The sequence below is a fragment of the Eucyclogobius newberryi genome, unplaced genomic scaffold (genome assembly GCF_026437365.1).
Source record: "Eucyclogobius newberryi isolate DKJ021-1_F unplaced genomic scaffold, fEucNew1.0.hap1 SCAF_16, whole genome shotgun sequence".
Classification (NCBI taxonomy): domain Eukaryota; kingdom Metazoa; phylum Chordata; class Actinopteri; order Gobiiformes; family Gobiidae; genus Eucyclogobius; species Eucyclogobius newberryi.
Window position 1 is genome coordinate 16,967,561 of NW_027315790.1, and position 13,103 is coordinate 16,980,663.

Consider the following 13,103-nt stretch of genomic DNA (forward strand, 5'->3'; position numbering starts at 1 on the left):
GATGAAGACAGTATTTGTGTAGATATTACCAGACGATGCAGAAGAACGTGGAGCTTTAAACCGCGCCGGGTTTTGGCAACGTGCCCCCTGCTCGGAGCACTCGATCAGTGGGCTCTGGTGCCTTTCGAGGTTTACGACCTGCTCGGACCCCGACTTTCTCGAACTTGAGATCGTTGCAAAAAGGTCCCACGACGTCCTCAGTGGTTGCCCCTTGTGTCCGACCCACGAGTGGACCGACACCCGCGTTGTCGTTGATCTCCGCAGGTGTGCTGAAGATGGCTCGGCAGTGAGATGCGTGAACCCAGGTGCCCCGTTCTGCGACTTTCACTGCGGTGTGAGTGATGAGGAGGACCTGGACCGGGCCAATCCACCTTTTGGAACACCACCTTTTCCTCCTCGGCTCTCGAATCAAGATCCAGTCACCTGGTTTGAAGTTGTGGAGGACAGCTTCTGCTGCCTTTGGGAGAGCGGCTTTCACCTGTGCAGAAATTGAGGACAACCGGTCTTCCAATTCTATACAGTAAGCTAGCATTGAGTCGTCGCGTCCATGTGAGATCAGCGCCATCTGCCTGAAAAAATGTTTAGGTAAACGGATTTTTTGTTAGGCCCAACCCAAATGCCATCACACTTCTCAGCCCCCGCCTTCTTCCACACAGAGATTTCCTCTGACGTGGAGAATTCCTGCATGGCTGATAAGGACTCTGGAAGAGAAGTGTTATTAGACACAAAACATTAATTTTGCTCTTGTCTGCAGAGATAAGATGCGGCCTTGGCTGCCTTGTCCGCTCTGCTGTTTCCCTGTGAAATTGGGTCAGTTCTGTTAGTATGAGCTTGACATTTGCATATAGCAATATCAGATGGGAGCAAGATCGCCGTCAGGAGTTCCCCAACTTGCGTGCAGTTCAGAATAGGCTTACCATCCGATTTCAAAAAGTTCCTGTGTCGCCACAACCCCGCCCAGTCGTGGCATACACCAAACGCATAGCGAGAGTCTGTGAAAATTGTGACGGACTGACCCTTCGCCAATGTGCATGCGACTGTCAGAGCCACCAATTCTGCAGTCTGTGCAGAGAAATGAGAGGGCAGTGGGCCTGAGGCCGCCACATCCCACTCAGAGCATATTGCAAAGCCAACACGGTTCTGTCCCGTGTTGGTGTCTCGAGATGCTGATCCATCTACATAAAAAACCAAGTCAGAGTTAACAAGTGGCTCCTCTTTCAGATCCGGTCTCGGGGTGCACACCTGTTCGATTGTAGAAATGCAACAGTGAGCTTCGCCCTCTTCAGGGGTGGGCAAGAGGGTGGCAGAGTTAAGCTGTGTGCATCGTTTTACTGTGACGTTAGGTAATTCAAGCAAAACTGTGTTGTACCTGAGCCATCGGGAAGCAGAAAGATGCGAAGTTTTCTGTTCCAGCAGGATCAGAGAGACAGCATGTGGCACAAGCAGTGTTAGCTCAGCATAGCCCACCAGATCACGCGAGGCCAAGACTGCTTTTTCAGCAGCCGCCACCGCGCGTAGACATCGTGGCATGCCGGCTGCAACGGGGTCCAGCTTAGCAGAGAAAAAAGCCACAGGTCGCAGGGAGCCCCCGTGCGCCTGTAAGAGGACAGAAGTCATGCAGCCGTTGCGTTCGTCAACAGTCTGTGTGAAAGGTCTTGTTGGGTCAGGTAACCCCAGAGTTGGAGGCTTCTGTAAAGCCATTTTCAACTCACAGAAAGCTTTGTCTGCTTCCTCTGTCCATGTCAGTTTGTCATTAGTCCTAAGGCCTTTTCCATGGATTAGTGCACCTAAAGGAGACTCCATTACAGAATAATTTGGAATGAACTGTCGACAATATGAACACATTCCTAGAAATGACATCAATTGTTTCTTAGTTATTGGTTTCAGAATATTCTGAATGGCTGAAACGCGCTTCGTCGTAATGCTTTTGCCATTTTTATATATCACATGACCCAGAAATATTACTTCCTCTTTAACATATTGCAATTTTGAGAGACTGGCCTTGTGGCCTTCTGCATGCAAATGTTTGAGTAAGGTCACCGTATCTTGTTTACATTGGTCCTCGGTTTGCGAGCACAACAATATGTCATCCACATATTGTAGCAGGCAGCTACCTGGTGCCAGTCGCAAGGGAGCCAATGAATCTCGCAGCGCTGCATTGTACCATGTTGGAGAATGCACGAACCCCTGACACAGCCTTGTGAGAGTCCAGAGTCGATTCTGAAACTCAAAAGCAAACCAAAACTGCGAATCCTGGTGAACGGGAACAGAGAAAAAAGCATTAGCTAGATCCACAACTGTGAAATATTTTGCCTCTGGAGGAATCTGAGATAAGATAGTGTATGGGTTTGGCACCACAGCAACGACAGGTTGAACAGCTTCGTTCACTGCTTTCAAATCGTTTGTAAACCTCCATTTCCCTGGTACCCCAGATTCGCTTTGTTTTTTAACCGGAAATATGGGGCTCCGTACCCCCCCAGATTTACAAGGAACTATTACTCCCGCCTCCCTCAGGGCTTCAAACACCGGAGTAATACCTTCAACCGCCTCTGGGCGCAGAGGATATTGTGGTCTACAGGGGCGAGCGTCAGATTTCGGGGTGATCACCACGGGCTGACAACCTCGAATCAGGCCGACATCGGTTGGACTCTTAGCCCACAGGTCAACCCCCACCTCTCTTAGTTCCGGTATCGCCTCTGCCCCCGCCTGAGATAAAAAACAATCCGCTCCCGGAGCAGCGTATCTCTTATCAGTGGAAACACAGCGAAAGGAATGCAGAGACGACTGTAAACACACCCGCCATGCGTCCGAAGACCGTGAAAATGTCACATTAGAGTTTGGAACACTATCCCAGTCCTCTGCTATAAAACACTGATGGACAAAATCCTGTACCTCCCCCCAATTAGCATTCTTTGGTTTTGATAATGCTACGTACAAATTTGAGTTTGACAGGCTAAAGTTTTTAAGTGAATCGGGGAGTGACACGGAGACAACAGAAAAGTCTCTACCCCAGAATAAAGATTCAGTCTTTAAAAAGTCCTCACAGCATTCATTCCAACAAGCATCAAAATCACATTCTATTTCTGTTGCATATGTGGGCAAACAAAACGAGCACTGCAATTCTCTCACATCCTTGAAGTCAACATTCTCATTGTGTGTCACTTTCTCATAGGCTAATGAAATTAACTGAATTGAGGAATTTGGGGACAATTTCCAAAAATAGTCATATTCAGGAGCCTCTGTACGCTCTGCCAGAAAATTTAAACCATGTACCAATTCTCTGTTATTTGTGACCTGCAGGCCGTCTGATGTGGAGATAAGGCAAATTCCTAATCGACACATCAGATCCCGTCCTATCAAGTTCACTGGACACAAAGGGGAATAGAGAAATGAATGTTTGAACGAGTGACCACTGACATCAAAACATGTTAAAGGAGATGTGAAATGCTCCTTCGTTGTCTCCCCAGAAGCTGATAATGAAAATGTGTAACGACCCCCCAGCCGAGGTTTTTTCGTTAGTGCAGAACATTTAATCACTGAATTTGTAGCCCCTGAATCCACCAAAAAATCAATTTTTTCCCCGTTAACGTTCAATTGGTACTCTGGAAATTTAGCTTTAGCTTGACTAATTTTAGAATAGGTACCCTCCGGTACCACTGCACATGCCTCAAGATAGGTGATTGCGTGTGTGAGTTGTGCCAGGTGCATGTTACCCTCTTGCAGGTGTTGTTGTGGGTGTTGTTCCGGTGCGTGTGTCGTTGAGCCAGTCGTCTCTGCTGCGTGCTCGGACCTGCCCCCTTCCGCCCCCGCCAGTCAATCCGACCCCCCATAATGTCCAGGAGCTGGAAGAGCTAAACATGGTTGAGTGGGCAGAGCTTGTTGTGATCTGAGTCCATGATTGGCCATGGGCAGTTGTCCGTTAGCATAGTAAGGTCCAGGCTGCATAGTGGGGAGAAAATGTTGTGGTCTGGGTACGTGGGGGGTCGGTGCGTGATTTGCTGTGGGAAGTTGATCGTTAACATAAGGTCCGGGCTGCTGTAGTGCAGCTGTGCAATCTCTGGCAAAGTGTCCGAACTGTCCACATGTGAAACACGCCCCCCTACGTTGTTCTTGTCTCCCACGCCCACGCCCACGGCCGCGTTGGTGATGCCCATCTGGTCTACCGGAAAAAAGTGTCAGTGTGGCCTCGTGTTGTTCCGTAGCCCGTTTCTCTTCCTTTTTTTTTTGTGTCTTTGAGATAAGCTTTTGCGCATGACGTGCATATCTGCGCAGGTCATCGAGCTTGGGCTGGTCAAGTCCACCAATATACAACTTTTCCACTTTGGCAAAAATGTCTGGAAGGATGCCAGGGCAGAGGGCCCGACAAAGGCTTTCTTCATATGCTGAGCCCGGTGTGTCTACCATGCCACTCTTTTCTTTATACAGAACGGAGAATCTATGAAAATAGTCGTCTGTGGTCTCGTCTGGCTTTTGTTTACACCCCAGGAGGGCTTCAGGGTCATATTTGATTGGAAAGGCCTCAGTGATGGCCGTATTCAGCCCCTTTATAGCCGCAATGTATCCCACATTGTGTTCATAGACTGGTTTGTCGGCCCGCATGTCATTAGGTGGAATGGCTCCTTTAATTTTTGCAAAATCGCTAGTCCTCAGAGCAGATAGTAAAATTTTTCTACATTCTAACCCGGAAGGTCTTAGCTCTTGGCAAAATTCTTCGAATTCTCTAGCAAATGTAGTCCCATTGGGCACTGGGTCAGGCAGGGCTTTGGAGTTGGCCAGGACCTCTTCTGGGCTCCAGGGTCTATAAACAAACATCTGTCCCTCCGGGCCTGCCACCTCCACCATTGGCAAGGACATGTGTGGTCCAATATCTTGTCCTGTCCGTAGAAGTTTAGTCCAGTCCTTTTCTACTTGAGCAGGTTTGGGTTTTTTGTATTTTACTTGCGTTGGCTCGATGCCCCCTGTGGCTCCGTCCTCCTCGAGTTCTGGTGGTGGGTTTGGGTGGGGTCGACCGCTGGGGTAGGCGTCCAGGTCGGTGTCGAGCAGCGCCGCAGAAAGACCGGTCAAATCTGGATAAAGAGAAGGCATAGACGAAGTGATCCGTTCTCCCAGTTGTGGCGGTGTGAGTGTGAGTGCGTGTGTGCGTGGGCGCGCACCAGCCGTGTGTGTGCTGGTGTCTGCTATGCGATAAGGGTTGGCAGCAGTATGTGAATATTGCGGCGGTTTTCGACTCTCTCCTTCTTCCTCACATTCAACCTTCACAGTCAATTGTTTACATAGTCTCTTTCGCTCACGTGACTCAGCTTCCGTCTCCCACACTTTTACCCACTTCTCGTGTTTCCGCACCCACTTAACCGATTCACTTGATACTTTTTTAGATTTTAACAGCTTCTCTTGTGCTTCCTCTAAGTTTGTTTTAAGTTTTGCAATTTGACTCATGCTTAAAGACCCTCCCACTGGGAACCCATATTTTTCAGTCCAAATCGGCAAGCATTCTAAACACTCCGCCCCATACTTGTTTGACATTATCAACATTACTGGTGTCTCAGGAATTTTTACACACTTCGATTGATTTTTCCCCATTTTGTAACCGTACGTTAAGTCAAAATCACACGTCTGTGTTATGCTAAATCGTACCTTCCACTCTTCTTTAGTCTAGGGTCCACCACTCGCTAAGACTATTTTTACCCCAGGCAAAACTAGACTACAAGACAATTTTTAAATTGCTTTAGCTAGTGAAATAAGTGGGCTCTTCTCTGCAGTGGCCTTCTGCCGACTGATTATGGTTATCTCGAGTGTGTTATAAAAACAAACAATGTCCTCCTATAGACACCAGTAAATGTAACTTTAGCAAAATATCACAAGAAATATTCAAAAACAGATCCGAGAGTAAAACAAAGTACCAAAAAAAAAATTTACAAAAACAGATTAATACCCTATGATTCGACCTAGTTGAGAGAGACAAAAAAAAGACTCACCGCGGTGGTTGTTTTCGAATCCGAACGTCGGCGCTCCTCTCCTCCGGGCCGGTGACGCAGGCCTCCCGTCTCAAACCGTGGAGAGTGGAGGCTGGAATGTGGTGTTCCAGGTGGCCAGCCCTGCTTCACACGAACCCCGAAAAGATGGACCGCCGCCGAAGGATCCGTCGTTCGTAAGACGCCAAATTGTTACGGCAGTTTCCTGTAAACAATGATCAAGTAAAGAGTAACCAGGCAATAACTTGAAGCAGAAACAGAGTCTCTCGGTCTCTCTCAAAAGGTGGAAGTTTATTCACGTGCACAGTGGATAAACACCCTCACTTTCCCTAAGACAAGTTCGTTCTGTCCCTACCTAACTTTACAAGTTACAAAGTACACCTTTTATAGGTGGTAACAAACATAACATAATCACAACCCAAATCAGCTCAAAAAGAGATAGACCAGACTATCACGTCCGTGACGGTTCCAGCTCTCTCTTCAGAGGTTTAATCAAAGACCATTTCCACACCGAATCCGGTCCTGACGCATTAATTGATGATTAAGAGGCGCCGGACAGTAGATATTCAGTATAATCAGGACCTCATATTCTTATCCCATCTGCACACAGGAGAACAACAAAGATATTAATTCCGTGACATGTCATGGCCTAAAACAACATTAGAATGACATGACATGACCCATTTTCTGCCATTACAATGACACTCAGCTGTATTTATCAATGAAACCTGATCAGAGCGATCAAGTAGACAGACTTAGTGCTTGTGTGAAGGAGATAAAAACCTGGATGACACTAAACTACCTGCTTCTTAACCCTGAAAAAACCGAGGTCATTGTGCTTGGCCCTAAGCATCTACGAGACGCTCTATCTGAGCAGATAGTCACACTGGACAATGTCAGTGTAGCCTCCAGTTCTACTGTAAGAAATCTTGGAGTCTTATTTGACCAGGAGCTCTCATTTAAAGCTCATATAAATCAAGCTTGTAAAACAGCCTATTTCCATTTGCGCAACAAGAGCCAAAATCAGAAGAATTCTGCCTAAAAGTGATGCCGAAAAACTTATCCATGCATTTGTAACGACTAGATTAGACTACTGTAACTCCCTGCTTGCAGCGTGTCCTAAAAGCTCCATAAAAATCTTTCAACTGGTTCAAAATGCAGCAGCAAGATTACTAACAGGAACAAAAAGAAGAGAGCACATTACGCCAGTGCTGAAGTCTCTTCACTGGCTCCCCGTCGAGTCCAGAATCAAATTTAAACTCCTCCTCCTGACCTACAAAGCCATAAATGACATGGCCCCATCCTACCTCAAAGATGCTATAGAACCATATCATCCAAACAGAGCTCTTCGCTCTCAGAATGCCGGCCTTCTGGTGGTCCCAAGAGTCTCTAAAAGTACAGTAGGAGGTAGAGCGTTTAGCTACCAAGCTCCTGTGTTATGGAATCAGCTCCCGACCCATGTTAAATATGCTGACACAGTCTCTTCATTTAAGTCCAGGCTTAAAACGTTCCTCTTCGAAATCGCTTATGGTCAGACTAGTTAGGAACAGAAACATAAACCCACAGCTTTAGCTATGCTGCCCTAGGAGTAACTATGCTGGGGGAAGTATGGCAGCTTGAGCACTATCCTCTTCTTCTGACTACTTATGCTATCAAACAATATTTATTTTTTAATTCCACTTGCAAACTGTTCACCGCCTTCTTTTTCTTTCTCTCACTCCTGAGGACCTGTGGACCCAGATGCCCCTCCCCTGGTGAAGTGGTCCCTGCCCCGTGTGGACGGTCCCTCATCTGCCTGAAGAGTGGGTCCAGCTCGACTCCGACGGTCCCTCATCTGCCTGAGGAGTGGGTCCAGCTCGCCTCCGACGGTCCCTCATCTGCCTGAAGAGTGGGTCCAGTTCGCCTCAGTCGGTCCCTCATCTGCCTGAAGAGTGGGTCCAGTTCGCCTCAGTCGGTCCCTCATCTGCCTGAAGAGTGGGTCCAGCTCGCCTCCGACGGTCCCTCATCTGCCTGAAGAGTGGGTCCAGTTCGCCTCAGTCGGTCCCTCATCTGCCTGAAGAGTGGGTCCAGTTCGCCTCAGTCGGTCCCTCATTTGCCTGAAGAGTGGGTCCAGTTCGCCTCAGTCGGTCCCTCATCTGCCTGAAGAGTGGGTCCAGTTCGCCTCAGTCGGTCCCTCTTCTGCCTGAAGAGTGGGTCCAGTTCGCCTCAGTCGGTCCCTCATCTGCCTGAAGAGTGGGTCCAGTTCGCCTCAGTCGGTCCCTCATTTGCCTGAAGAGTGGGTCCAGTTCGCCTCAGACGGTCCCTCATCTGCCTGAAGAGTGGGTCCAGCTCCAGTTTCCCTTGTGTCCGTCTGTCCGTCTGTGAGAGTCGGATCTCTCCTTCACTGGAACTCCTCCAGGTTTCTACGCTTTTTTCCCAAAGAGGTTTTTTTTTGTAGTTTTTCCTGGCCGAGAAGGAGAGTCTAAGGACAGAGGACCCTGGGACATCGTCCCTCGCCACCACAGACATTGTCTGACTCCATCGCCACCACAGACATTGTTGATTCATTTCTCCCTGTGGCCCTCAGAGGCAACTGTTGTTGTGATTTTGGGCCTCACAAAAATAAATTGATTTGATTTGATTTGAACTTTTACTGCTGTTTTATAATTCAGCCTAAACAAATTTCAGAAATACATTTCAAACATTTTCCAGAATATGGAAATACAGAGCATATCGTCAGAGTGTTTTATTTGTTGTACACAGAGGAACAGGACACATCCTTTGCATGGCCCCTCCTCCCTGTATGAGATAAGATAATCCTTTAACGCAGGTAGATACAGTCTCTGAACAGGAGTTACGGGACATGCGGAAATTCTGATATTCTTGAAAAAAAAAGAGTTCCATATCGGATTCAAAGGGATTAAAATACATACCACAAATATTAACAATCATTATTTATAATTATGTTTTTTTTCTCTCCCAAGATTGCCACTGTGTCTTTGTGATTTGAATGCATTTTTCCTGTTGTGTGAAGCACTTTGAATTGCCTTGTGTACGAATTGTGCTCTACAAATAAACTTGCATTGCCTTATTTCATAAATAAAAGTGTAAAAAAACTTTCAAGAGGTAGTAAACAGGCTTCACACACATCACGTTAAGTTTTTGCGTTCATTGCAAAGTCTTCTATGTAACAAACCAACATATTAAAGGGAAAGAGGGCCATTTGCATCCTTAACTTTCTCTTTCTTCTTCATCCTCTATTGAAAGTCACTTTGTTTTGCTTTGCCAGCTCTTGAATGAGATTGTATTCGTAGGTCCCGGGATGAACGCCGGTCTTTAAATGTTTGTCATGAAGTACTTCCCAATAGTGATTCCAGTTTCCATTTTTGTCTGCCCCGAAACCAAAAACGTTCACCTGTGAAAGAAAGAATATAAAAAAATAGTCTGATGGAAGCAAGTGGAATAAGGTGGGGAATGGGTCATGTGGATGAAGTGTCTTGCCGGACAAAACAACGCCAGTAAACAGTCCCGACAACAAACCACCAACCTTTTAGTCTCTGTAATTATATGTGACTTCATTATGTATCCTACTAAGAATCACGTAGAATGTTTTTTTATGTAGCACACTTTGGTACATGTTACATTTACTTACATTTGAATAAAACGAATGAATGTAAAAAATATGCAAATTAACCAACTCGATGACGCGCTTAATTTCCCATTGCAGTCAGTTGTGTTATTCGACTTCTTGTTGTGAGCAAAGTGCGCTTGACCAATGGCTTGTGTTGATGTCTTACACAAAGCCAGTATGTCAGTCGTTCTTCCCTGTTCTGTTGCTTGACTGGAACTGAAATAAGAATGAGGAATTCTTGCAGGAAACAAAGTGACAAAACCAGTTTCCTACACAAAGCTGGTATTGTAGTTGTTAAAGTTGTTAAAAGAATGACACTGTGAATGATGAGAAAACCAAATATGTCACAAAGCAACAGAGCAATGGTGTTACTTCTTAACTATACGTATTAATCAAGGGGAAGACGTTGTGACAAAGTAGAAGTATTTCTATCCTCTTGTGCAATATGGACACGTTGCAGGTATTATCAGGTATTCTAAAACGCTTACTTTCCTTCCTTAATTTGATAATAATGGCATGCACACACTTAACTTACCTCATCACAAATGTGCATGGCAAGAACCAGGGTCATGAACCCAGTGGAAGGGTAACGCCCTCTGTTAAGAAGCCAGGATGTGTGAACGTACTTCATGAATCCAGGATTGACCACCAGCACCTATTTCAAAGAAGCAGTCTGTGTTTATAATAATAAATACATAATAACTTAAGTCCAGAACACTTACCAGATTCTTGTTAGCCTTGATTTTCGTTTTAACTGGTGCATATGACCTGAAAATGTACAGTTAAAACAGAAGTATCAATGCTGTATAGGGAATTATTGGGTGTGTACTAGACCCTTTAAAATGCTGTGTCATGTTTGAAATTATGAAATCGAGGCAACTGGAAATCAAACAAACATTTTCACATATTAAACGACATCAGATGCAAATGCTAATGATGTCAAGTCTTTAAAACAAATAATAAGTGACTATGTTTAATTTCCAGGGCAGAAATGATAGTTTTTCTCATACAATGACATTTTTTGGACACTATTTTTTAATTTAGCTTACCTTCCATGAACGCCAGTTGTGAAGGCCTCTGCAATCCACTGGAGGTCCAGGATTTTGAATGGAAACAGAACCAGATGTGTGTTATTATCCAGGTCCATAGCGCTCTCCGGGTACATGACACGATGAGTGGTCTTGGTCCCCACATCTCCCTCGTAGCCTGCAGTCTTACCAAAGTTCATTCTATATCAAACCACATGAACACAGTGATTCAGTTTGAGACACAATAACAGACATATTACTCTATAAAACATCACCATTACCTATACTACTAGTAATTTGGTAATAATTCTAGTAAATAAACTGAAATATATGTGAAATGCTGTTTTGATTTTGCATACTTATACCTTATTACGCATTCAGTTTGATTTTAAAAACAATGTATCTCCAATGATCTGTAGAAAAACTGTACAACCTGTAGAATGTACTTTTGGCCGCCGCAAAAAAAAAATGACAACAAGTTTATGGTTGACAGGGACGGAGACGACTATCTTTAATGTTTTACCTTATTACAATATCATTAGTATCTATTTGACGTCCATAATGGGTTCCTATCAGATTTCCAGAGTTGCCCACCACCGCACATGTCTGACAGCGGTCCGGGTGGCGTTCAGTCACTACTGGTCTGGAAGGGAAGATCTTGAAGAGACGCTCTTTTGCCACTTTGAATTGTTTTAAATTGCCTCTTTCACGCTGCAAGGACTGGTGGATAGAAAGGATCAAATTTAGCCATATGTAAAAAAAAAAAGAATAAAGAAGTCTAGATTTTTATAAGCATTGGTTTGAAGAATTGAAGAAAGACTTACCTTCCACCAGATGAAGGTCTTTAGTGAGAGATTTCCATCAATTGTTAAAAAAGGTTTAACTGATTTGTTGTACCTGTCTCCAACAGGGACTTCTACTATTCCTCCCCATGCCTCAAAGGTAAGTCCAGAAGAATACATTCCCCAGATAATGGCAAAGCAAGCGCTACAAACTATCACCATCACCAGCCGAGATCTGTTTTTCATATTCATCACAAACCAGACCTGCAATAGAAACAAATGCAGTTATTTCACAAATGTAGTTATAGTTTTGGAGTAAATGGTCTCTTTTCAGCTTTGTTATCTTATCATTTTGTTTCCTTACCTGTTGGAGAGATAACTCCGGGCTGTGTGGACTGTAAGGCGCTGGTTCAGGTGTAGCTGTCACTGCTCTGGAGAAGAAGGCGGAGCATTAAACCCATGGGTGTATTATCCATCCTCTCACAGGGAAACACACATTGTTGCTGATTTGTAATCGCAAACCCAGCGGGACTCGAGCCGCCGTTTACATACCTTTATATTCCAAGCACGCTATAATGCAAAGGCGGTAGCGCCCCCTACTGGATGCCCCACTAACTACAAGTGCATGAAAACAGTTCACCAAAAACATACCTGTTTTGTATAGACTAGTACATAGAATTAAAATTTACTCCGTTTTTAAGTTGCTGTTTGAATGTTGCCTACATTGAAGTAATTAAACCAGAATATAAGCTATACAAAGTGCCCTTTTATCACACTCTTGTCTGTTAATACTGTGTTATAACCTAATGAGTTACATCTTTTTGTTTACCTGAAGAGTTGATACCCAAAGATAGTAGTTTCAGTTTAGGTGGTAGAGGGAGAACCACATGAGGCGCACCCATGGGCGCACCTGTGCCTCCTTCTAAACAGTACAGTCCTATAGTCCATGTACAACCATCCACCTGGTCCCACGTTTAGAGAAAGTAACTATTCTCAGCTCCATAAATATTGGGACATTGACATAATTCTAATCTTTCTGTATTTGTTTCAGTTTAAATCCATTGTGGTGGTGTATAGCGCCAAAAAGATTAGAATTGTGTCGATGTCCCAATATTTATGGACCTGACTGTATATATAAATATGTATCTCGGTATCATTATTGACATAGTCAATTTGCCAAAAAGTATTGCCGTATAAGGTAAAGTTAAGAAAGCTTTACATACACTTTACTTTGTACTGGTTTCACCATATTTAGGATATTGTGCAGATCCAGGGTTATAATTATAAACTATCATAAAATCTTTATTCATACTTCAAAAAAGATAAATTTGAATTATTCTTAAAGTTGATTTTAGTTTTCTTTTTTTTTTTTAAAGATTATAGCCTCCAGACCAAACAAATAAGGCAAATGACAAAGAACTACCTAAAATACTCAAAAACGTTATATTGAAAGGAAAGAATATTTATATTTTGAGGGGACTTAACTTTTTAAAAATGACCCAAGTCCTAACAACAAGGACATGTTTTGTTCTGCTTGTGGGCTCAGAATATGGGACTGTCAGAATGAACAAGTCCAAGTATGAAACTATTTAAACAAAACTACAAAGAAATGATAATAACAATGAATGCAGAAATAACCTAAGTTTCTGTGGTGCCATTTTATCGTTCCTTGCATAATGCATATGCAAAAAAGCAATACTTAAGCAATAAT

The 13,103-nt window shown here is 44.2% G+C and overlaps 1 protein-coding gene across 1 annotated transcript; it reads right to left on the reverse strand.

Moving 5' to 3' along the window:
* Positions 1 to 9,197: 9,197 nt before the first annotated feature.
* Positions 9,198 to 11,661, reverse strand: LOC140361427 (CMP-N-acetylneuraminate-beta-galactosamide-alpha-2,3-sialyltransferase 1-like). The gene is made up of 6 exons (XM_072447138.1): positions 11,435 to 11,661; positions 11,134 to 11,330; positions 10,632 to 10,811; positions 10,305 to 10,350; positions 10,118 to 10,237; positions 9,198 to 9,366 (listed from the first exon to the last, which is right to left on the reverse strand). The coding sequence occupies exons 1-6, from the start codon at positions 11,642 to 11,644 to the stop codon at positions 9,202 to 9,204; spliced, it is 918 nt and encodes a 305-aa protein (XP_072303239.1). The 5' UTR covers positions 11,645 to 11,661; the 3' UTR covers positions 9,198 to 9,201.
* Positions 11,662 to 13,103: the final 1,442 nt, after the last annotated feature.